Source organism: Gymnogyps californianus, chromosome 19 (genome assembly GCF_018139145.2).
Source record: "Gymnogyps californianus isolate 813 chromosome 19, ASM1813914v2, whole genome shotgun sequence".
In the NCBI taxonomy this organism is placed as follows: domain Eukaryota; kingdom Metazoa; phylum Chordata; class Aves; order Accipitriformes; family Cathartidae; genus Gymnogyps; species Gymnogyps californianus.
The window spans coordinates 3284168-3311008 of record NC_059489.1 but is presented as its reverse complement, the minus strand read 5'-3'; the positions used below and the strand labels follow the sequence as shown (position 1 = coordinate 3311008).

General features: G+C 38.9%; 1 protein-coding gene across 1 annotated transcript in view; it reads left to right on the top strand.

Annotated features, from left to right (window-relative positions):
• CEP112 (centrosomal protein 112) overlaps positions 1 to 26841 on the top strand; it is a 174881-nt gene that overhangs the window by 121320 nt on the left and 26720 nt on the right. The window contains exons 22-23 of the mRNA XM_050908422.1: positions 6800 to 6862; positions 10683 to 10832. Of these exons, the coding sequence (XP_050764379.1) occupies positions 6800 to 6862; positions 10683 to 10832 (213 nt within the window). The remainder of the gene's footprint in view (positions 1 to 6799; positions 6863 to 10682; positions 10833 to 26841) is intronic.

Sequence of the window (26841 nt, the reverse complement as noted above, 5' to 3'; positions counted from 1 at the left end):
AAAAATAAAAATGGCATTCTTATCCCTTTATAGTCCTTTCAGGAGCCTTATAGTCTCTCCTTGGCAAAAATCAAGGCATGTAAACTTAGCTGATACATAATGATAAAGTGCACGGGTCTCAGAAATCTCTGATTTCTGAAAGAATCATGTATTGTACAGCTCATATTAAGTAGTCTTTAACTGAGTCAAATCACGGATCCGTGTCACATCTTGGTACCGTTGCCTTCTATTCGTGAAGGAAATTTTAGCTTTGACTTGCATCTTCAAAGATGGTTAGCAGCCTATTCCTTCGTGATTTTACGGGGTGTCAGCTGTTTGGGTACCAAAACCATCTGGGCCTGGGTGATACAAGCTAGTCTGTAAACCTCTTTATATTAGAGTGGGAGAGAGAGACAGAGTGCACATGAGCAGGTGAGGTGCCTGTGTAGCAGAGGTGCCCGGTATTTCTGATGAATAAAGGCAGCTTGTAAAAGCTCAAATAATTCCCGTTGGGTGCATGTTTTAGTTGTTAAGGCTCTGAAAAAGAAAACGCCACCACTTTTGATATAATGTCTTAAACCCACTTTAAACAACTATCTTAATTTAGTTGGAGCGAACAGAAGAAAACCAGGAAATATTAAAAATCGTAATCCAGGAATGTATTTGTGCTGTACCAGGTTTAGACATGTAGCTGCGGGAAAACCGGGCTTCAGTACCCTGATGCGGAGAGTGCCGCAGTCTCAACATCTTCACTAGGTTTACTCAGTTCATCTTATTTGAGTGTTGAGAAAAAGAAGGAATCGTGCCATAACGTAAAAGCCACCTGCCTCCGAACCGTTTCGGCAAAATGTCACAGTACATCTTCAGATTAAACTACAATTCGCTGTCTGTCCTTTAAATGCCTGATGAATGCATCAGTACTATCTTGTATGAAGTATAGTTAAGGTATTGAACAATTTCATGTGGACTATTAATCTGGTTTTAAAACCTTGTATCATATACAAGGCTTGTATTTTAGGCCAAATCGTGCAGTTGGTTTTAAATAAGGTGCCTGGCTCACTGCAATATTGAATAGAAATCGGTATTAGTGACACTGGGAAATATTTAGATGCTCAGTAAATACATTTAGATGACGCTAGTAATTGCGTACTAGTGTAAGGATGGTATAACTTTGGCATCAGACACCATGCAGTTGGAGTCTCATAGAAGAATTTTTGGAAGAGTTAAATGTCTGTATTTAACTTCTACGTAATTTCAGAATGGTTAGAAATACACTGCTGGTTTAAATGAAAAGACTGGAAACCAGAGTTTTCCTAAGGCACAATTGCACGAGCGGTTTTTCAGTAGGCCCCCGTTAAGCACAGAATTGCATATACTGCAGAAAGGCAATTCTCCATACAGGTAGAGTGTCAAATTCATTTCTATTCATTCTTGGTTTTTTCCCAATGAAAAGTACTTAGCACATGAATGAGAGGGTTTTTTCCTCCTAAAGATGTAAGTTTAAAGAAAAAAAAAAACAAGAAAAAGATTTATAGACCTACAAAAGTGGAATGTAAAATACAGTATTAATAGGATTTGTGGGTATGACAGATTGGGATTTCTATCATTCATTTTCAAAACCCTTGAAGTCATTTGGTACTTGACTAATTATTCTGTTAACATCATTTTGGATATTGAACTATTTTTAATGGTCTTGTGGGTGGCTCAAATTACATATTTGAACGGGTATGCTATTTTCACTGTTACACAGAGATTCAGCTTTCCGTTTGGTATCTGATTGGTGGGGAGAGCAGTAGAAAGAACAAGAGTATTGGCGTAGGAAGTCACCCGCTGTCGGTATTAGAGGCACAGAAGGAAAATACATGTTTCAGGCTTGGAGGTCGAAATGAAATTTTTATGTACAATCAGGTGAACTTAAAAGGTGATCTGCTAATCTCTGAAGTTTAAGCAGATACTGTACGGAGTGTTTTAACATACTTAATAACAAAAATTGCTACAGTTAGCCATTCTGAAGGTCATTTTCTTTTGACATCTGTCAAATTACACAATCTTGAATTTTGGTACAAAGCATAATGCTGTCAAACTTAAATAGAAATATTCCAGAATGTGGAGTGGTGTGTTGTTTTTTAAGGTAAATGGGCCCCATTTACATTAGTTCTTTGATGTTAAATTCTTTGCTGCACATCAGAGAACAGTTGCTTCTTCCCTGGAGCAAGTTTTCTTTCTTCTCCTTCCCCCACCCTTTGATTTTTTTTTTCCCCCTTTTTTTCCTTTTTTTTTTTTTTTTTTTTAGTTTGCTTACACTTTTATCTAACTAATTATGGAGGATCAGCTTATGTATGGCCATCATTTAGTTAGTTGCAGGCATTTTGAAAAATTATTATTTCATAGCTAGTACCCTAATCAAATTTCTTAAATCTGCTTTTCTGTTAGTGAATACGGGTGTGTATATATAACCCTCTAGTTTGCGAGTTTTGTTTGTGGGGGTTTTGTTGTTTCTTCATGTTTCGGAGAGATTGAAATCAAATTGAAACACTACTGAATCAGTCACAAAACCGTAAGTCATATATAGATGAACAGGATTTCACTATGGATCCTTAACTCTTACAGATCTATCCACGTTTGGGTTGCAGGAGTTAGTTTTCCTATTAATTTTGTAGCATAATTGAAAGCTAACTTTCCATCCGAAAATCACCATTCCAAAGCTGGAAGATACGCACAGGTTTGGACTGTTCCAAAAAATTCTTCGCAGCTGCATTGTTGATGAACGTTCAAGATGCCCTAAACGCCTTCATGGGTGTCGATGGAGGATGAAGTGGTCCGTGTGCCTGCCAACCCCACAGTGCAGCTAGAGCTGCTGTCGGCGCTGGAGGTGGCCGTACCAGTGAGCAGCCCCCAGGGCTGCTTAGGGCATGCGTTCCGTCAAGTGGAACTAGAACAAAAAGTCCCCTCTAATACTTCTTATACCTTAAAAAAACCATATAAAAACTTTGTACTTAGGGTAGGACATGGTATGGTTTTTGCGGTGTGGTCCCATCGTAGATCCTTTGCTCTTTTATTTTAGTGATGCTGTTCTGTTTCATGAAAGGAAGAAATGAAAATCAGACTGGTAGAATAGCATCCATTAATTCAGATACCACATCTGTAGTGCTAATACCGTTTTTAATTTTTACGTGAAATGTTTTCTTGAAGTCGGTGCAGTTTTGCTCAGCAACCACAATATGATGCTTTAAGGCTTGTTATAGAATTATAGTTGGTTTCTAAAACCAATTAACTGTAACAAGGACATAATCTTTTTAATGCAAAAGTCCTCGTTCTGTAATATAAAGTAACTGCATGTAAAATTGTCATAATCAGATAATTTTAGCTAAAATATGTATTAACTGTGTGAAACTAAACAGAAGTTAATTTTTGAATCAGTGGAATTCCTCTATGGCTTATCCAATTTAAACCTTTTTATTATAAAAATGGATATTACAATTGATATTTCTGACAAGTTTTTGCCAAGCGTGAATTTCAACAGCTACCTCTCGCACACGGAATACTAGTTTAAGACCATTAACTATATTTGCAGTGCTGCCCATTGCTATAAAAAGAGTTAGACTTTAATGAATACTGGCTGACCCTCCAAAGGTTCACCTTCCAGTTGGATTCTTATTCATTATGTTTCTGAAATAGCACATAACCTGAAAGTGAGGGAATGCCCTTAAAATAATACAGAAGGAGCTTATGCTTCATACAATGCATGAGCCGAGCAGCCTGTTATAAAAGAAGGAGCCCAGGAAACTGCTGCTTGTGTACACCGTGCCATTTTTAACCTTCTCGTTTGTCAAGATAAATGTAATATAAATCTTCTGCGATGTTCACTGTACACAGCTATGCGTATTTACTTTGCTGTAAGTCATTCCTTAAAAAAAAAAAGTAATAAGGCGCTTCTTTTGTGTGTAGCAGTGCTATATGTGCCCCAGGGGAGTAGGTTTATGCCTCCCTAGGCTGCAAAGCAATAGCCTATAGTCAAGAGGTATTAAATTAGTTTAGTTGCAGGTTTTAAAAAGGGAAAAGTTTTATATTTCTGCAGTAAAAGACGACAATGGAAAAGAGTGTTCCTGTGCATCACCATGAATTAGATCTTTTCAGCTGACCGGTGTGTTGTAACTTGCAGGAACTGCCTTCTGCAGAGCTTTGCTGGTGCTACCTGTGCAGTTTGTGATGATGCAAGACTTGTACGGTGTTACAGATCTAAAGAAAAGCTGAAGTCAGCAGGTGTCCATAGTTTTTAGTGCCACAGGGTTGAGATAGCCAGTTTTAGACAGCTAGAGCTGGTCTCAATGGGGTTTTGCCATCTCCAGTGGAAGTTTTGGTAGCTCAGTGCTTCTGAAAATCAGACCCCTCAAATAAGGATGTTTGGGACTGCAAGTAAATGCAAGAATTTGTGGTTTGTTTGTTGATGACTGGGAGACAACTTATTAATATTTTGCTAATTGGAATTTGTTAAAAGCCATTATAAAACAAAATGTTGTAATTGCTTTTAAATAAACTGGTAGGATATACTTGCTTTGCCTTCAGTTAGGAATAAAACACTGAAATTCAGCATACCTTTCTTTTGGATCGTCTCTGTCATGTCTATCAGAGGTCATCCTGGTTCTACTCAGTGTGAACAAACAACTTCTAATTTGTTTATGGAAGTTATGAGTGGGTTTTTTTATTATTTATTGGGATTTCTTCTATGGGTGCAGGAGGTTATAAAGCTGCTTCTATGAAAGATGAAGACTTTTACCCCAGGCAAGTTGAGTGAGAGCAGCTGTAATGTGATCTTCTTTGCAGTGCCTGGCTGACTAGTATCTCTCCCTTTCTGGGAGTAACAGTAATTTATACTATTCCTGTAATTTATTTTTTACTTTTTTCCCTAAAGATAAACTGGCAGTTTCAGTCACTTTATGATATGCAGTGGTGGTAAAACGTAATCTGAAACTAGACGACAATACAGTGGAACGAGTGTTAACACGGGTCAGCCTGAGTACAAAGAGAAATGTAGCATGCATAGAGCTGTCTGGCATAACTGCCTCTGTGTTACCACTCTCTTTTTATTTATGCAGCCCCACAATATGCCCTTGCAGTGTTTGTGGCACACTTTAAATGATAAATGTAGAACAACTGGAATTTAATTTGTCTGGTGCTCCAGAATTCTTGTATATGCTGTTTTAAACCAGTATGTAGTAGATATATAAACCATTATCTCTATTTATAACAAAAAACAACCGAAACATGTGTTCTCAAAAATTGTGCACAAATTTGATAGTTGGTTTTGATTAACTTTTTTAGTAGATTTCTTAGTACCAACAAACAGATGAAATATAGACCTCCGTATGTTTCATAATCTTGGAATTTGAAGGGATTCAAGATCTTAAATTGCAGTATCATGTAAACTTCAAGATTATTTTTAACTGGCTGTAATATACTTATATTAAGCTGCACCATACATAACTGCCTGGATTGTATAGGATGATTTGAGCCCTATCGTGCTTGGTGGTGATTCGCAAATGCTCTCTGCAACTTTAAGCTCCTAAATTTATACTCCAGTAAAATCAATAAGACTATTTGCTTGACTGAAATCCCCGGTGTTTGCAGAAATGGAGTTTCAGTCTTGCAACTGGATCCAAGGAGGGTTCAGAGGCTTCGGGGGGCCCCCGTGGCTTCTGTGGTCCCCCGAAACAGGCGCTGGCACCCCGGCAGCTGAAGGAGCATGTGTTGGTGTGCTGGATGCCGTGCCGTAAAACTAAGGACGACAGATCAAAGATTTGAACACGAGGTCAGATAGATTTTGAAAACTTAATCAGCTTAAATTTGCTTCAGAACTCAGCTTCATAATATTCTGTCCCCCTAAGAAAATATTTTTCTTAGACACCTGTCCTCAAATTTTAGAGCCAAGAACACGAGAGCGCTTAGCAGTTCATCTGAGGACAGCGTTTTGAGGCTGGTCTAGCAATATGATACCATGGCACTTTGCAAGAAAAATACAAATCAGAATTGTGTCCGGAAATTAAATTGAATTTATTTTTTTGTTGTTATTATTATTATCAAATTATTTCTGAAATTAAATTATTTGAGGAAAAAACCTTAAGAGCTATTTTCCCCCAGAATTATAGAAATATTTGCTTATTGGATTCCAATATGACAAAGCAGCCTTGTTTCAGTTTGTTTTATTCTTTATCTTTGAGTTGTGAAAAAAAACGTTAGGAGAAGGAAAGAGCTGTGTGTCCAAGAGCTCCCGGTTGGTTCAGCTGCATGTTGGGTTGATTTTCAGTGTAATTGCCACCTTTAAATAGGAAGGGACATGCAACGGGACAAAAGGCAGTTGCAGACACCGAGCTGAGACATGAAGTTGTGTCCTCCCATGTCGTGTCGTACCCTGGCAGCCTGTGCCTGAGACTTTCTCCTTGCCTTTTCCCTCCGTTTGGAAACAAAGTCACCCTGATAAACTCGTGTGTGTGTGTTGCCTCCTTCCCCTGCCACACACACACACTCACTCACTCTTTTTTTTTTTTTTTTTTTTTTATCCGCAGAAGTCTTTATGTTTTTCTAATAATTGGCAGCAGAGGTACAATTTCTCCCCTCTTTTAAGTGATGAATAGTTGGCCTGAGATCAAAGGCAAGCCCTTGCGGTTTTTTGGCTGCCACAAAAGGGCGTTGGAGTTGGCGCGGGTCCCAGCCGCTCAGCGATAGGCATGTGGATGAGGTGCCAAGCGGAGGGGTCGGTGGCAAAGTGTCTGTACACGTTCTTCATCGGAGCTAATCTGGTTGCCTTTTGTGTGTGTTGCAGGCAAACAGCCGGCTGAAGCAGACTGAGAAGGAATACAGTCAGAAGCTGGCTAAATCCTCGCAGGTAGGTAGCGAGAAGACAGGAACCTCAAGTGAATCCATTTGATTTGGAAACTTGATGAAAAGTGTAATTACTTCTGCTCTTAAGTATACGTCTTGACGATCAAAAGAAGCCATAACCGTTTCCCAAATCAAACATCCAATGTCTTTCTTGCAGATTTTAACCTTTCAAAAAACACAGAGCATTAAGCTGACTAGAAAAAATGAGTAGGGTTTTTTTGAGTTCTAAATTTCATCTTTTTCATCTACTTTTTCATCTCCTGAGGACCCAAGAGGACAGAGTCCTCCGTCACTCAGTGGGAAGGGAAGGTGAGGTGCCCCGTCAACCAGCGCATCTCTTAAACTCAGGAGCAGTTGCACAACCAGGGCTTGCATTTCGTGTCACGAGGTGGTGTTTGCCTGCGCAGCCGATGGCAGGACGGCAGTCCCAACTGTGCCATCTTGGTGTTTATCGTTATTCCTAGCCAGTTCAACATTTCTGCCCAAAATAACACTTCGAAGAATGTCAGTGTCCTGAAAGCAAACTGGTTTGGACTTGAGTTCTTGTTCTTCAGAGTAGTCTTCTGAACATGGAAGGTGAAAATATGTGTTGAATTTACATATATGCTTAAAAATTATAAGGCAGGAGTATTTTTAAATATTTCAGCTTTCAGGTTGATTGACAGGTAGTACTGAAGTGTGAAAAATGATGGAGATGCAACCCGAAGTTAAGCTTTTAATAATAAGAAAATTACCATGAGGATTTATGTGGAGGTGTCATTCTTCTCATTCCTCCCAACCACAGCAGAATGCCTGCCTTTTACTTGCAAAGTGTATTTTCAGCAATAGTAATAGTAGTCTAATAACACTTTTAAAATCAATAAAACCACTACAAGGAATGGTTTAGAAGCCTCCAAACTAGGCAGAGATGATCAGTGAGACAATGCCGAGAAATTGCAAACTTTATTACAAGCACTTTAAAATACTTTAAAGTTCCTGATTTCAGCTTTTCAGCTACCTTTGAGTCTCATTGTCTGTAAAACTTGTCCAAAATTTTGGCTTTAGTTGTTTCAGTGAAATTTCATTGGACTATCATATTTTTTCACACCACATTTTTTGAGACTGCATTTATCAGAATCATTGTTAAATATATTTTTGCATTATATTTCTAAAACCCAATGTGTATTTTGTGCATGTTTATTTGCATGCAGAGAGGCTGTGGGGTCTCCATCCTTGGAGATACTCAAAACCCGACTGGACATGATCCTGAGCAACCAGTTCTGGGTGACCCTGCTTTCAGCTGGTCCCTTCCACCCTCACCAATTCCACAATTCTGTGATAGATTAGAGAGAATGCTTTCCTAAATGCCTTTTTAGTAATTTGTTGAGAGCCTTATTTAAAAAGAAAGAAAGAAACACAACAAAACACCCCCATATTTTTGTATCTTGCCATCTGAGCCTGAATAGCAGAAAATTGCTAAAGCTCAAAAAGTAACCTTTAATGCATGCCAGACCTTAAGGAAGAGATCCCTTTCATTGCTAACTCTATTTTACCTTTTGTTGTTGTCATTGTTATGCTATTGTCATGCCTAGTGAGTGTAATCAAAAGTCAGCCTCTCTGCCAGACATAGTTCACTGTCAATACAAAAATGGGTCTTCATCCATTCGTTAAAGACAGATGGAATAATTTAAGCGTTTCTGAATTTTTAAACGAGGGGTGAGGGAAATTGCTTTAATTGTTACAGTGGGAACACCTAGGTAGTGTAGTGTAGTGCAAGGTAATAACTATTTAACCTAAATGTCATAATAAATTCTGTCAGACTGCAATGTATTGGCCTGTAGAATAGTGTCAAAACGGAAAAATTTTAAGACGTGGGTTTTTTTTTTTAAGCTAGGCATTGCTGTAGCTAATACACTGTTCTCTTTATTGGGGAGAGATGGACCCCATGAGCAGAACTGGCATTCCTCTGCGCTTTCTGTGGCAGACACAACACACACATCATATGTCAGGGCTATTTGGCACAATAAAGGAGTTTCACCCTGATGTCTGAATTTCTTTACTTTTGTGGGTTTGAATGAAATCCCTGAAGTTACTTGAACATAGGGTTTTTTTGTAGCTCAGTATTAATAATAGGTCAATAGCAACTTCTCTTGTGGTCATGTTGCTGACAACATCTGTCTAATCTTACTCTCTGTGGCCTCTTGGAACATTCACTTTTAACACCCACACAGAGAAGATATTTCAAGAAATTTCCTCTGAAGTTTATACAAAGTAAACAGATTTTTTTCTCTGAAAAGTACTGCACAAAGCAGATCTTTCTCCATCAATTCATGCTGAAATTTCCTTGCATGCATTTCAGAACTCCTATGCTAGTCCAAGGTCTTAACCCAGTACAAGCTTTAAATCTCACTTTTGTGTTCCATTAAAGGGTTTGTTATTTCGTTTTTGTTTTTAAAAAGTGAGAAAATGGAACATACACAAAGTGGTATAGGTTTGCATGGCTTCAGGTTGTTATCTTAATAATGTATACGATCCATCGCTTTCTCCTGCTTTCTCACTGCTTGTGTTACGCACCTAGCAAAGCCAAATTTGTGCAAATTGTGTGTCATCTAAATGATGACCTAAATTGCAAACCCAGTGATACTGCTTAATGCTGCCTAAAGAGTTACACCTATCCAGATAATCTCTAAACTTTGGCCCATTGATCTCCCTAAGAGCAAACAGCCTTCCTTTTGGTTGGTATATTATCTTTTTTAATATGTATTTGTTTCTAGAAAAGAAATACAGAAATATCCATGCAGGTTTTACTCATAATCATTGTTACTCTCTGCGGCTTTCAGGTAGTAAAACAGATAAATAAATTTACAGCAGAATTTTGATTGGTCCTTTTCCCCTTCCCCAGTGATTCTAGTACTTTCATTATATTAGTCCTATCCTGTTAGTAGTTCTAAAAAACCCCATTTTTTCCTAAATAACTGTGGCCTTAGTATAGTTAAATGTTTCTCTACCAACGAGGAGGCCTTGCAAACACACAAGTCTGAGCACTCTGGTAGTCTGTCCCTGAACTGCCCTTGTGCTGAAGTGCTTTTAGAATTAGACTATATTATGCTGCTACAGCAGCTTAACCTTAAGCTTGAATATATACATTAAAGTCAGTGACTCTTCCATATGTTTAAGTGCTTTGCTGGGCGATGACATATCAGCATAAAATTCTGTAAATATGCCTGAAAGATCAGGTTTAGTTATGACTTTCCACAGTGATAAAAAAGGGGAAACAAGTACATTTCAACAAATCATGAGCGAATCACGTAAAAGGTCTAGTTTAAGGGTCCTGGACATTGCATCAGGTCCCCACTGTATTGGAGCAGAATATGCTCCTTTCAGCAGCTCAGAAATTTCACTATCAAGTTTAAATTTCAGTCCAGTATGTAAATTTGGGGTTTTTTTCTTCTCTGCAGTATCAAGCTATAAAGTATCCTTCTAGAAAACGACCACCACCATCACTATGTAAATTTGCAGTGCTGGTTTCAGTGCAGTGGAAGACTGGAAACATGCTCTATTTTGAAGATCGCAGATGTGCTTTCTTCTCATGAGTAAATATTTTGGAATGTCATAGTGGAAAACCCTTCCAAATATTTTGTGTTCAGCAATTTTTGTCATTCGCAGCCTTACCATATTCCTCTTCTCTGCGTGGAATGTCATGCTTGCTAGTGTGTAATTTGTTAATTTAAAATATTTAGCTTGCACAGCAGAGTTTGCCAATGCCATGCTTGTACCGAGCATAAAAACATGCAAAATACATGCCTTTTACTGCAGAGAGATTTAGCATGCTGTTTTCTTTTTAGATCATAGCTGAACTTAAGACAACCATTTCCTCTCTGACAGAGGAGAACAGCCGGCAGCAGCTTGCCGCAGAGCAGCGGCTCCAGGAAGTTGTACGCAAGTTTGAAGATAAGAAGCAGCAGCTGATTACAGATAATGACAGAGCAATCAAGGTAATCTGGGGATTTTAGTCACTGATGCTACTGGCTGTTTGAGTGTAATTAAAAGTTCTGCAGTGGGCAGATGAATGCAGGTATCGTTCCTGTTCACACAGCGCTCACTAATTCCATTCACTGGACCTTGACTTTGATGTAGCTGATGACTCAGGCTCTCTTTCCTCTAGCTGATCATATGCCTGCATAAAACGTGTGAGTCTAATCCATCCACTTCAGTCAAATACTTGAAACTTTCCTGTTCTCTTTCTTTTAATATTGACTCAGATATTTTCACATATTTTCAGCACTTTTATACGGTGCTTTTGGTACTTGGAAAAAAAGGTGAAAGATAGGAGAGCCGAGTTGCACCACCTGAGAGCCAGCAGTATGGCACGGGCTTTAGCTTGGTTTTCACAAGATGTTCTCAACTTTCACGTTTAAGGCTGCAATGAAGGAAAGTATGTGCTTAGGTTCCATTGAAAACTATATGCAAAATCTGTGCTAAATATGAATGGAATAAAGTATTTGTTATGTGTAACTTTTTTTCATTAGATTTCTACATATTTTGTATCAGACTTGCATTCTCTGGCCTTTTTCAAAGAAGCTTTAAGAGACTGCTACGGGTTCTGAATATTTGGACTCTGTTCCTTGCTGCTTTGACACCCTGATTCAAAGCGGCTGCAGAGAATCCCACCTGCAGAAGCAAGCAGAATTATTTTTTAAGCATTTTTCCTTTCAGAGTAGTAAAGAGCAATGGAAAATTTTTGAAACTCTGTAATCTGCTAGGGTTGACAACGAAAACACTTCATTAAAAGTTGTATAGAAGAAGGAAATTCCTTTTTTTCTTCGTAAAGACATTTACTAGTACCAAACAAAGAATTACGTTGTTAAATCTAGAAACTCATGAAAAAATGAACTCCTACAGTTTTTCTAACTTTTTGTGCTGAAAAGAAACCAATGGAGTTTTTACATGTTGGAACTATCTGATGTTCAATTATGGTACAGTTAATGTTGTCCTCTATATTCGAAAGATTTGCATAATGAAATTAGGTTGACATTACTATCTCATCATCTGCAGAGTGTCCTTTTTCCTTTCTTTCATAAATTGTTTAATGATTATTTTTTTTTCTTAAAGAAAATGTCTGCCTTTATTTGTGTGTGTGTTGAGGAACAGAATTTTCTTTCTGATCATTCTTTAGTCTCTCCTGTCAAAGGTATAACCATAAAAATGTTGGCTATAATCTGTTATGCAAATTGAATCACCAGAGGTAGTTTATTATCACTAGGCTCTGCAAACAGAACGTAGTTAAATCACATTATTTTGGGGTACAGGTGGAAAACATAGTATTTGTAGTTCTCCGCTTTTCCAGGGGCCATCTAGATATACAGAAACCCTGTGACAGTCTTCCGTATAGTCAGAAATATGCTGTAATTCAAGTTATCATGCATGATACCTTCTTGAGTTATATATTTGAAAAACACGTTTGAGGCCATTTACCGGCTAAGAAAAAACTTAGCACCTGGTGCAAAGGCTACTGTTGAATTTATGGATTCACTTAAACTAAGTTACGTTCAGTGGAGATAATTCAGCTGTTGGTAACAACAGGTTTTGAACACTAATGATTATAGGTTGTATGAAATCCTTCTCCATGTAAATCTGTGTTCAGCTATTATAAACTTAATTTTGATGTTATTACCTCACAATGTAATGAAATACATAAAACCCACAGGGGAATTCTGCACAGGGTTTCTGACCAGTGTCCCAGAGAGTTTTTAGCACTGGTGCTGCACATATGTTTTGTAAGATTTGGTCAACTTGGGGAAGAAATTGCAGGAGCTGTTAGGCTTGGAGTTCTTGAACTTTGTTTAGTATCATTAATATTGTACTTTTAAAAAAATCTTCCTTTGAAACCACTGATTTAATGGAAATTTACTGAAAGCCAGATACCCAAACAGAAAATTCTTAGGAAGGTAAACTGCTGTGTATACTTCTGGAAACAGAAAGTGGTCCTTTTAATATTCGATCACTTAGTATTTCTAAGAACCACACATACTTCGAGATGAGCACATGCAGAAATACTTTGCTTTTTATTAGCCTGGGGCAAAAAAATTGGTTTTGGTGAAAGTGGAATCCTAGATGTCCTGGAGATGGGGAACAACATCTAACCTAGGGCAAGCTGAAGACCTTGAGGGATGATTAAAGAAGCATTCTAAAAACAAAGCAATTCTTAATATAGCGTAAGCCTTTGAGAAGACTTAATATAGTATAAGCTATTAAAAAGACTATCGTTAAAAAACGGGCATTTGCTAAATATAACATTGATTTAAACTAACATTGAGGAACAGATTGCAATTTCCTTTATATGGTATTGGATGACTTCCTGTAAGACCTTCCAATTATTATTTCCTTTCAAAGGGAGAAATACATTTTTACAGAAACCAACTGGCTCTCAGAGAAGTTTTGGATTTAGTCAGTAAAGTGATATCCAGATGTGGATGCCATAATATATGATTTTGATGTTAATTCAAATTCCTGACTCTCTTTGCTAGTTAAAGATCTCTAAGTCGTCATTATTTCACAATTGTATCTATCTCCTTAATCTTGATTGTTTTTTAAAATAGTATCTTAAGCATTAGTGAAAAAGAATAAATAAAACTTTTAAGAACATTTTGCTTCGACAACCTAAAAACCCAATCCGAGCAACCCTTTTTGGCTTCAGCTGGCCTCAGTTTGGGTCAGTTTGAGACAAATGCTTAAAGTAGTTGGCATTCTGTGTTACACCGTGATTTGTCTGGCCTAAGGGCAAGTCTAACTTTGTGCCGTCAGACTCATAAAATCAGGATAAAATTTTGGCTCATCACATTCCTTTCTTGTGGCTTATAAGGTAACCAATTTGGATGCCATCGCGTTGCAATGTCTAATAGCAAAGACCTCAGAAGCAGTGGTCTGACAAGGCGTTGAACAACCGAGTGACTCCTGTCGCTGCCTTTTCGCTGCTGTTGAGTTTGAGCCTGTTGGGATTACGACAGTGTTGGCACAGAGAGCGATCCCAAAAGCACAGCTCGCCCTTCGGTGCCGCGTAGGTATCTTTGCTTTGAACTTACCAGGACTTGCATTCTTTGGAGCAGAGTACAAGGACACTGCAATTGGCCTGGCATGGGGCAAATCCAGCAAAGCTCACCTGGTCTCTACGCCATGCCTCTCCTGTGATGTGCTTACACTTCAAAGATCAGGAACCATTGGTTTAGCCCATAGGATTAGTTGAAAGCACAATTATATTAATGCCCTGCAGATGCTTGGAAAAGCTGCTTAAATTGCCATGTCTGTTAACCCATTCGTGATGCTTTAGACTGGGATTTCAGAAGGCGCCCTCCAGTAAGGGTTTGGGTGCTGAACTCCTGAGAATGTCTATGCAGGAGCTACGTAGGTCATTGAAGTGTAGTGTAAACTTATTAAGGCTAAATTTAAACTAGCTTTCTTGCATCCCGATAGCAATCTAGCCACAACAACCCGGAGCTCAGTACAGTCAAATGGTCAGAGCATTTACCTAACTTTGCTGCTGCTTTTGGCAGTGGTTACCGGCTGGACTTGGCACTAGCATAAAGCTGATTGCATTGTAGAGATACCTTGGGGTTATTTATGAAATCCCAGCCTTAGTTTTTTTTATGAAATCCTTTTGGATTCTGGGATTGAAAGTGCAAAACAGTTCCTGGGATTGGAACGGCAAAACTTGTTCAGAGCATTTTAATGTAGAAGTTGATGGCCAAGTGGGGACTCCACATCAAAAAGTAGATTCTGGAAAGAAATGGATGATGGAGAGCACACAGTGACAAACCCACAACAGAAAAGGGAGAAGATGATGTTTTTTTGCCAGAGGAACCACATTTGTTGTTTGGCTCATATTACAGATTCTAGGATTCTGTTTTATCCCCTGAATTAACACCAAAATTTCATTAGCAAAACATGGTTTGAAGATGACATATTTCAACACTTTGTGTGTCAGCCAGCTTATGATCAGATTAATTCTGTTAATAAATAAGACTTAAAAGATTTCTAGGAAAGAATGTCATACAATAATGTTCCCCTTCGTGTGAAAAATTTTGAAACAGTTGTTTTTCTTTGTTATGTTTAGAAATGTTGAGAGGGGAAAAAATCAAAAGTGTATTTTATAGCCATAGCAGAACAAAGGAGGAAGCTTCTGGTTTTAAATTGTCTGGGCCTATGTGGGCATTGAGTATTCTCCACATCATCATATATTTGTTAGATGCTGTCATATCTTGGAGCAAAAAGAAAACTTCCTCTATGCAAAGGGTGGACTGAGGGTTTTATCAACACAGTGAAATTTCTCAATGCAACTACAACAAAATACTTACTCTGCTGTAGTTATGCTTGAGTCAGTCCTTGTGTGGGGTACTCTGTTTCCTTTTATTCTGGAATCCTGTTTCCACAGGGGGGGTTTACATTGATATCACTCTATTTTGGCATGTCCTGCCAGCAAATTGCCCCATAAAGAGAGTGCGTGGTCTCTTGGGCTTGCTGCTCGTAGCACCCGTCTGCCGCCCAGCCCGCCTCTCCGGTCTGCCTGTGTCCTTCTGCGCCAGGGCGGCATGCCTGGCCGCATGTCCTTCTTGTTTGGTTTGCATAATCCCCCCTCCCTTTCATGTTTGGTTCCTGCTAAAAGTAAAACAAATTATTTTAGACCTTGGGATCTTTTGAAGCATTCAGAACATTTCTTTAAGGGCACCTGATATCTTTGTTTCCAGAAAGTAGTTGTCAAAATATACTGATGGTATTTACAAATGTCTTTAAAAGGCAGTGTATCAAAAAACCTGTGTTTTTAAAGATTTTGTGAACAAGCTAATTTTGCATGTAGTTATATTTCATTATCAACCATGTTTATGAGCAAATTCCACTTGTAATTACGAATAATATTTTGTATTAAAAGAAAAAGCATGTCAGAACTATGGGAACATTAACTGAGTGACTGTAGTCCTGCAGAAGTATTTAGTCTATTGTCCTCAAAATACCTGTTGGAATACCACCATTGGATTCTGCAATAGCCAGTGTTGGGTTTAGTAAGAAATAAAGAATTCTGATTTGTTGGATTACAAGTCCCAAGCAAAGCTAGCTCTCAGTGTTTTAGATGTCCTTATTAGTGCTTATTAAGCGAGGAGAGACATCAGAGAGCATACAACCTAAATTGACCCAATCTAGAGTACAGAGAAGACGCGTTTTTGGTCCTGTCTTACAAAGGTGCTATCAGCCCTTCTGCGAGAACAGTTTCAGGACCCAAACAGTAACAAAACCGTACAGTGCTGTATGGTTGGGGTGATTCTGGAAGGGAGATCGCCCAGTGTTAAAGCCACACCTAACAAGTACACTTGCAGTCTCATCGGACCCTTTTGAGAAAGCTGGGCCAGTTCAGTTCTTTACCTTTTTGTTAAGGCTGCGGACAAGTTTCCAAGCCATGGCAAATAAAGGGGGAACAATTTACATGTTCAGCATTCTCTTTGTATTTCCAGCAGAAAGACTGTAATGACTGGTTGTTCAGAAGGCTATGACCATGTGTAGCTGATAGCACTGAGGACATTAATTAGGAAAAAAAACCCTGAAAGCTTAGTGTAAACTAAAAATGAAAATCTAAAACTTAGGGTAAAGTGAAGACATATTATTTCAAGGACTTTTTGTTAAGTGAGACTTGACTTGCTCTCTTCTCCAGCATACATTGATGCAGTAGGGTTAGCTGTTATATTCTAGACTACCACTGAATAGCTGCATAATAAATTTTTGTCAATAAGACCCACATTATTTATAAGCTTTTAAAAAATATTTTATTGCATTTTTTATTTTAACTTGGCTGAAAGTGGGTTGGTTTTTTTTAGCTAACAGTGCCTGTAAAAAGGAGGTCAGCATTTCACTGTTGAAGCTGACACTGACTCATGTCTTATAAGACATCTGGTCAGAACATGCATTACTGTTTGTGATGGTTCGATGGTCACAGACATGCCAAATTCTGTCAGTCATTGAAGATCTTCAGAGTTGCGTATGTCACAAAGTTCTCCAGAGGGATCTCAAATCCATCTAATTGCTTTTGTGGCTAAACATTACCACGATAAACCATTTGGCACGGTGAAATAAAGAGTTTTAAGGGACCATCTTGTTGTTAAGTACATGGAGTCATTTTTCATGGATCTCTATTTCTTTGTCGCTGACTTTAATCTATAATAATACCAATAACTCTGCAGTGTCTTTTATTAGCGGGGAATTACAAGGCACCAACATTTGTACCTTAGCATTGTAAAGCAGGCATTAAAATTTACCAGGCAAATAACATTATCGTGCTCATAATTTCCTACATTCTGTTTGATCAGCAAAGGAAGTCATGTCTTCCAAAAGGATAGGTAAATGAAATGTGCAGGTCTTTTATGGTTTTGGTTTCTCTTTTACATGGGGTCCAAACTCTGAGGCACCTGTTTTTCACAGTCTTTGTTTATGTGAATACTAGTTTCACCCACATTCTGTCTGTTAGAGAAATGAGGGTTTAGCCCCAAGCTTTTCAACTGTTGCTCATGCTCTGTCTCTTGATTCCATTACATGGTCACCTTTAAAAGGCTGTATTGACACATTCATTATAAATGATAATGAAAATAGGCTGACTTCTGTGTTAAGGTTAGATAGTTATTGATCACAACTGAAATCCTGATTTTAAAAAGTCCTCTCTCCTTTTCAAAATCATATCTCTTTTTCTGTTGCCACAGAAATTATTTCATTGTCTGAAGCATAGTACCTTCTCTTCAAAATTACAGGGTTTCAGATGTTTGGCCAATCAGGCAATCCGAGTGGCTGAGCATCTGTAAGTACTTTATAATATCTTTGACATGCTTTGTGAGACAAAGAATTGAGTCATCTTTTTTTCCTGCAGCAAGCTTTGCACTCTGGCATTTTTCTTGACTTTTCATGTCTCAACACATTGAAGAACTTACCATGGCCAACAGCAAAATCATACTTACAAGTTTTATAAAAGACTAGAACTAGTGCTTGCCTAGCCCTCTGAACTGCAGTCCAGCTTTATCCAGCAGGTTTAAAAGTTTGTGGTTTTACTTTTTCCTACATTATCATTGTTGTCCTCGGTGTTTTGCTTTCCCTCCAGAAGGCACTTTGCTGCATGACGTCCTTTTAATTCTTTTTAGCCCTAGAAGGGATGCCACCTTACATCTACCAGTCTCCAAATTATGGAATTAAAGATTCCATAAATGCATAACAAAAAGTCTTATATAGCTAAGCTATCCGTTCCTTTTAATGAGGTGGGCTACACTAATTTTGCACTGGTAAAATGGCAAAAAGGAATTCAAAACAAGCCATAAAATTCACTGCTTTTAACTGACAAGACAGGAGTAATAACACTGAGTGAGGTCCTGGGCAATTAGAAAGGTACAGAGAAAGCACTCTTATTAGTAAGTGTTAAGTAATACTGACATAAGCCTACACAGCTAATAAAGGGCAGACAATGTTTATAACTATGATACAAGAAAGTGAAAATTAGCTTTTTTTAAGGCTGCTGTGATGGTTACAGTTTACTGTTGCATTTCAAAGACGTTTTACTCTCCAAAGAGCACAGGGACTTTTATGTGGAGGAGAAAGTGGTGCTTAGAAAGACAGAGCTGGGAGATACCCAGGAGTTACGAGGCAGACTGCCTGGGAGGAAAAGCCTGTGCTCAAAAGTCTGGGATTTTACTGGAGAGGGAAAAAAAAAAAAAAAAAGATAAAGATAAAAACAAGTGTCTAATGTCCTCCAAACACAGGGCATCTGTAAAACAATCTGTGCATAGGACTGTGTAGACTTTCCAAGGGCTGTTCTTTGTTCCAGTTCCAGTGAGTTCCTGGAACGCAGCCTCCTTCCCTGCTCCTGGAACAGCCTTGACTGCAGGGCTTCTCCAGCCGTGTAGGTGGAAACACAATATGTGTGAACTATACATTCAACCAACAAAAGATTGCTGGAGAAAATGACATCTTCAAAGCAAACCTTCCGTAGTCCACAAACATTTATTACTCTAGTAAAGATTTTTAAAGCCTGGCACAGTAACACAAGTTGCAGGGTTTGGCAAACAGAGATCTGGGGATGTGGACCTGGTCTACTTATCAACATATATTTCCCTTAGATATCTTTCTTACGGCGTGGCTCATCCTAGGAGCGAACCGAAACAGCACCAGATTGCGCTGGCTGATTTCACAATTTCCAGTATTTGTGTAAACATTTTCTGCAAAACTGTATGTTTTAATATAGGTTGCTTTTGGTTTTGTACTAATCATGGTGCTGGCTGCTCCAGGGGTATCAGGAGGAGAGAGTCACTGAGGATTTCAGCTTTATGCATTAAAATGCTCTTGCCAAAATGAGTGTTGACTTTAGAAATGTTCAGATTCCATTTAGAATTTTCTGCTGGCTCTCCAGCTCTACATGTAACTGAAACTCAAGCAGATCAAATATCAGAGTGTTTTTTAAAAAATGACTGGCTAACACTTTTGAATGGCAGATCACAGTGAAATAGAAATATCTTTGTTGAACTTACCATTTTCGTAATAGTTGGGCTTTTCTTAAGCGTAACAAGAGAAACCTGGTGAATCCAATACCTGTACAGGGTAACTATTTACCAATATTTAAAGGCAGGGTAGCAGTAGAATCAAGTGGTCAGTAGCACTCTTACAGTTTTTGGAAGGCATTGCCTTTATTTTCTGTAACTAGAGTGGTTTTTTCCATACAAAATGAAAATACCTATTGTTTCCTTAGCATTAAAAGATCAGTTACAAAGAGCTGCTAAAGGAAAGCAGCCAAAGCTGCCATATTTCTGCCACTTTTTTGCATCAGTGGAGTTGAGAATAAAGGAACTTTCCAAGTTACAGTTCTGTACTTGAAAAGGAAAAAAGTATCTGGCGACTTTTATCTGCGTATTCAGTAGATCAGATGGCAAACTCACCCAGACAGCCTAGCAGGGGAGCAGCTTCTGCTGTTCTCAGTAAGCCCTGAGTGGTGTGAAGCAGCACCAAGTACGACATCAGGAGACACAAATATGCATCGAGTGTAAAGTTTGGGTTTTTCAAAACATCTGTCTAATTAGCACAACTTGTATATTTGCGAGTTCTAGCTCGGACTTTCTCACAGTTTCATGCTCAGCAGAAGTGGCTTTTTCATTTCACAAATTTGTGTAAGAAGTTAAACCTACAAATACTGTCACCAAACCTGACCCTTCAGATCCTTGATATAAACCTATTCTGTTTCCTTCTAGCATCAATTGCCCTATTGTGCCCAGCTAGAAAATGTGAGATGTAGCTGTTAGCCAAATTTTTTCTAGAAGAACGAGATCATTTTAATTGAATGTTATTATCAGCCAGTTCTTGTGGTTTGACATGGATTCAAAATGAAGCAGTTCATCTGCTTAAAGAATGCGTAGGCACTAATATAATAACCTCAGTAAGTTTTCGGATGCCTCCATCCTACGGGAAATTGGTTTGACTTGCCCTTCAGTGGAAATTTTGTGTACTATTGGCAGCCAAAATAGCACTAGAGTCCAGAAACAGAAAAAATTCTATTCCTGTATATCGTACTTTGCTCCTTTTCTCATTAAAATTTGTATTGTAAACGTTTTCAGTTAGGCCCAGTACGCCTTGTTGCTTTGCAGTTCAAGGAAACTGTCTCTATGTGTTCATATAGTACATGTGTATATAAGAAGGTGAAAAACTAGGTTAGTTTTATTAAAAATATACATTATTCTCTGAGCCTTTTGCACGTGGATTCTGCACTTAATGTGCATGCTCCATCTTGCATTGCAGTTTAGGATGCCTTCCCTGGAAATGGTTTGTTGTTGCTGATTCATGCACCATCTACACTGTGTTGATTCTCTTCATTGATGAACAGGATTTGATATAGCAAATATTTTATTTGTTGACCCTTGAAAACGTGCATGAAGAAGACTGGGGACTTGAGGCTGAAGCTTATAGAGAAGACTGGGAACCTCAAGGGTGAAGCTTTTTCTTAAGCTCTTCTGTGCGGGCATCAATAGTTTTGTATCTTTGTCCTCTTCAGAAAGCCTGAGGTCCTCCAGTGAGGAGACTATTTTATGGAGCAAAAAGAGTTCACCTGTTTTCTTCTTCAGGGGTCTGTCTATGAAATTTATTCTCAGGAAACTGAAATAAGTGTTGCCTACAGGATAAAATTTAGGACTCTAAATGAGCTCTTGGCACTGTCCCCTTCAAAACTGCCAGATAACAGAGGACTGGAAGGGCAGTAAAGCAGAGGTTAGTCAAGCACAACAAAAACCTTACTCCTCTGACACAACCGCTTTTTAACTTCTTCTGTTACTAAAACTGTCTCTGCTTATTTTTAGTTCAAGCTTTCACAGCACTGAAGTCAATAACTTCAATTAAGTCAATATGTTAATAATTATGAAACCAAATCCTTCAGCACTGATGTATGTTCATGTATGAATCTAATCTCTGATACAATACAAAGAGTTATCTGCAGTAGTGGTGAAGATACCTGTTGGAACTGCCTTCACCAGCTTGGCCAACCAACCAGGAGACCTAAAATTTCTGTTTCTAATGTTGAATATGTCTCCTGCATTTGGCACCTCAAAAGAAATATATCCTCAGTGAAAACCCCAGATTGCCAATTATGAAGAATTCATTAAGATCTGCTGAAGTTCAAAGCAAAAAGGCCAGTTCCTCACAGGTCAGGGCAGCTCTTTTAATGGTTCCTGCTTTGCCTCCAGCAGCAGCTCATCTCCAGAACTTGTTTATTTTTCTGCCAGGACTGTTGGCAGGTGAATAGAGTCGCATCAGATCATCTCACGAGTATTTTTATGCTGGAAACCTATGCCCTGAATATGCCATTTTTCTGGCCTAGCATGGCATGAGATCATGGGTTTCAAACCTGTCTGTGTTGGCCTTAGAAGACAAAACAGGCAATGCACCGTTCACATCCCTTTTTGAGATCTGCTGTGAAGTCACAGCTCAGTTTTGCACTGGGGTTTGCTCTCTTACAGTTTAGGCCATCGCGAAGGAATAACACTTGCTGTGTGGGGAGGGAGGAGAGCATCATTTGATCATGTCCTGAAAACAAATCAGATCGTTTGTGCAACAAAAATGAATGAATGCAAGTTCTTCTAGAACCAGATCAGGAGAAAACAAAACAGTCCCTTTTCCTGGGAAATAATTAGTTAGGACATGTCAGCACCAAAGCTTCATGCAGATATACTGTGGTTTAGGAAAGCACAGCATTTGTGCTCTTGCCAAATGGGCAGCAGTGCTAATCCAGAATTCATCCGGGCTCCCAAGAGTCACTGTCTCAGGAGTGCAACATTTTTATTTCAATAGAAGGTTGTACTAGCTCTCTGTATTTAGAACTGTTGAAAAGACGTTAAATCCCGAGGTGCTGTAACGTTTTCCTTTGTATTTTCTACGTGACTGCTCAGGGACTGCCGTGGGTACCCATATGTGGTACCATGGTCCGGCTTGGCCTTTTTATTCCTGTTGCCAGCGTGACTCCCTTCTCACCCGGCGTCCACCCTTCCACCACCAGGATCTAACCTGGAGGAGACACGGGAAGAGGATGTGCTTATTCAGGGAGGGATGATGCCCAGAGGCGAGTGTCTGATCCGTTGCACCCACGCCAGGAGCCTCGGGCGCTCTCTGTGCTGCTGCTCTTTTCCAAGTTTGTTATGTAAGAGGGGGTGAAAGTACAAACAAGAGAAAACTAAACATGAAAAGTGAGTTTGTTTGCTTACTGAGAAGCTTGGGAGTGGCAGAATGAAACTGTATAAATAAAAATTCGGGCTACCAAACGTTAGATACCTGCAGGAACACCTGCACAATTGGACCAAGCCAGAACTCTGCAGGCAGCTTGAAGGAGAAATCTAAGACGTGTATTGGCTCTCTCTGGCTTCAGAAAAAAGCATTGCTTTTCTCAATATGGCTATATTTAAATTCCTTATATTTTTGTTCCTCATGTTAACATCATTCCTATCCTTTACAGTTTTGCACTTGTAATTCAGCAAGGTAAAACAGCAATTACTGAAGACTATGTAACAATTTGAATCATATCAGTGGATTTTAATTGTCTGCATACTTGGAAACACCTTTGACCACAGCTGTGCGCCAAGCTCCAAGGAGCAACTCATACCTGATGTATTGTTTTCTTCCTCCTACCAGAATAACACATCACTTCTATTACGTTTGTGTAAATCCGAAAAGCAAGGAGGACACAGGAAAATGTGAAGTGATTGGTGGGCAAAGAATACAGGGAGCTCTTTGTCGTCACTGTTAACATTTATACTTGCCTTAAGTGTTCACATGCTGCTTTTTCCTTTCTACTGTCCTCTACCAGGTCTCCCCTCCGTCCTGAATTGTATGGAAACGTGCATTTACAAGTCCAGTTTGGCATTGCTGTGGACGTGTTTGCTAGCACCTGTCTCTAACAACGCAGCCTTCGTGGCGTGTGTGAGAAGGCTGGCGTCCCTCCTCCCTCTCTAACTTGCTGTTTGCGAAACCTGCCTCTGCAGAGGACAAGCTTGTTTGTGCTTCCTTATCAGATCCTGAAACTAGATCAAGATTTATGTAACTTTTAACAATACTGGAATTCTTAGTTCTTTCACACTGCACCGTATATTGTTTTTCCTGCAGTTTATGTCTCATTCGTGATAAGGAGAAGTTTTTGAGTGTGCATAAAGTAGCTGGAAAGCTCTGCTCTTTGAGCTGCGCAGGTCTAATGAGAGACGTTAGTATGTAGCTGCACAAATGAGAAACCGGTGGCGCTTTAGAACTTGATCTGTTTTCTGTTATTTTTAATGGTTTTGCGTTTAAAAAATGTCATCCATATAAGAATATTTGGAACTACTTACTTATAAAAAAAAAAAAAAGAGAAAATGAAAAGAGCCTGCCTTCCTTTTAGATGTGCCAAACAGGTTTGGCAGTCGTTTGCTTAGCATTGATCAAGCGTTCCTCAGCCAGTTGAACTCTTGTAGCATTTTCTACCTGCGCAGAAACATTCTTGCCAAGCGTTTCTGAAACCAGAAGGCACCGATTGGGTTATTTTTCTTGTTCAGAGCATTTTGGATGATGACTGAAGTGTATTGTGGATATTGAGATTTGACACATGTCATTCAAAAGCCTGAAAGTCCTGTAGAAGATAAACTGCAAAGATTGTTTTGGCTCAGGGAGAATAGAAGTGGCTGTGCTGGGTCAAACTGGAGTCCATCTGTCTCCGTCTTCTGGGACATGGTATCTGATAACAGATGCCCAGGAAAGAGTAGAAGAACAGGCTGAAGATTTGGGGACATTTCCTCAATATACTTTTCCATTCTCCAGCAAGATACAGTTAAGGGAGTTGCTGTCTGTATTTCATAGTCTTCGATGGCTTTTGTTCTGTGGATCTGCGCGGCTGCTCTTTGAGTCCTTCTGCCCTTAGCACTCATGATGGTCTGAGGCAAAACATTCCCCCCTGTACGGTTTCTGGGCTAGGTGTATGTTTTGGGAGTATTTAACTGCCTTGTCACGACCCTGTGGGAGTTCCTTGGAAGGAAAAGCAGAGGGGTATCTTGGGGATGCTCGTTAGGTTCAAAAGTAACTCAACAAAAACTTCTGCTCTGTGGCACTGAGGTCCTCTCCTGTCTGTGCATTTCCACAGAAGACTTTTCTGCCACAGCAGAAAGATCTGCTAACTGAATTAGCACAGTCTTTCAGCCATCATTCAGCTCAAAACTGAGTCAAAAAAGACTTAACACACACACACACACACAAAAAAAAAAAATCAAAACTCCATTGAAATCAGATCTGCTTTGCCACAACTGTGATAAGAGCTCTTGACATTCCAGGAAAACTATATCTGTGACACAGCAATAGCTTTGGCAAGTGTTTTTCCCCCTCTCATCCTCTTCCTAGTTTGCCTGTATATAAATTACACCTAATTTGTTACCTGTATTGGTGAAATTATCAGCGTCAAAAGATCAAATGTAGGGTGTTTGTGCTTGTATCGGAGGTCTCTACCAGGGAGTCCTCAGTCTGATCTTACCAGGGCTGGCTTGGAGGGGCACAGACCTGCTGGAAGTCTGCAGATCAAAATCATCCAATATGCATCGGTCCTCAGAGGTGCAACAAGTGTGCCTTGAATGTTTTAAACGGTTGCTTTTAAGGGAAGCATAGACAATAAATTTAAACTAGACGAATTCTTCATTTTTTATTGATGATTCCAGTTCAGCAAAAAAGATTACGTTAGAGCTAAAGAAATAGGGTGGTGGGTACTCCCAGAAACGAGTTGTGCAGGAATTAGAGTAACATGTTCTGAAGAAAAAGCTAGCAGAAACGTTTCAATAGGTTGTAGAGCCTGACATTGTTCTTTGCTACGTGTGTATGTGTCTATCTATCTAAAAATATCCTGTACTAGTATTCTAGAGCTCTAAAATGGAAGGAAAAACTTCTGAAGAAGCTGAAATAGATCTTACCCATGTCTAATTTTGAAAAAAATATGAACTTAAAGGATTTTAGAAATGTTTAGAAACATTGGCATTATGACAGCAAGTATCTCTGTCATAACGTCATATGATTAACTAGATCAGAAACATTCTGGGATGTTCTGATCAGTTATGTTAATGTGTCTTTTAAAAAGTATAAAGCCAATGTTCTATAAAATAGATACTTGAAAAACAGTTTTCGTTTTCCCCAGGCTAGTGAGATTAGAGTTTCGTAATCTGTTTGACCAGCTGCAGAGGACGTTCTTTTTCATTTTTTCTTTTTAAGTAAATGAGCTTCATCTCAACATGATTAAAAAAAAAAAAAGAATCAAGCTTCAAAAATGCTCAGTTGTCACACATACTTTTAAATAGGAGCAATTGCATTATCATGTCTTGTTGCAAATGTAATTGGGTTGAAGGTCATTAAAGACTTTGAATAAAAGAATTTCCAAGTTTCCAAGTGTGCATCCTCCCCTGTCAGGAATCATCCCATTTTTGGCTTACAGACATAATTTTAGAAGATGTTACTTTGCTGCCTCTCACATCTTACATGTGTTGAGTGTGCAGGCACTGTTGAGTCAAGCTAGCTCTTGTTCAGTTCAAAAAGCAGTGGTTTGCCTTGTGAGTTAATATTGTTGATGAAGGTTACTTTGAAAGGTATAAAGATGTTATTAGATTTCTTTGTGTGTGTGTGTAAGAGAATGTGTGTTATTTTATGTAATGGGAGAATTCCAGCAATATTGGGCAGTCTGATAGTTCACTGCACAAAATAAATAGTTTTTCTTTTGGTCTCACTGGGAATCAGATTAGCCTATTGATTAGAAATATCTGAGCCTTTCATATTTACTTTTTAAAAGAGCATAGCAAAATAAGATGCTTTGTAAAGCCTGTTAGAAATGTTTATATTTCCAGATCTTCATGCATCTGTGACAAGGAATGCATTTTAAGGAGACGTTTGTAGAGCACCAGGGGTCTACTGGAACCTCTGGTCCGTCTCCAGGTGTAAAGTTTCCGAACACCCACTTAAAGTGGCAGTTTGGTGATAAACTTCGTTGGGAATGAAGCCCCCGGCGGTGAGAAGATTGCCTTGTTCAGCAAGTGATTGATAAATATGCTTTATCATGAGTCAGGCGTTCTCTAAATCATTGCAGGAAATTCTGCTCAAACCCCTGATGTTTGTTTTTGCAGAGCTGTTGGTAAGAATACAGCAAGCAGCGAAACCAGATGTTTTACTAGGTAATTTGTATTCACAACAGCAGTTTTTCGCTAGCACAGCATATCCATTGATGCGATGTTTTAGACATTCTTACGACATAGCATCAAAAATTCAAGAAGTTGAAAATGTTGAAGCTGACATTAGGTCTTCACAGGAAACCTGCTCCGAGAATGGCAGACTCCTTGCCGTTCCCTTTGATTGCAAAGTGTTTAATAAAAAGCAAATTAGGAAATGAAAATTGTCTCGTGGATCAATCAGGCGCAGCAGTTACGCCTGTTCAGCATTATCTGTCAGACATTAACCTGATTGGGA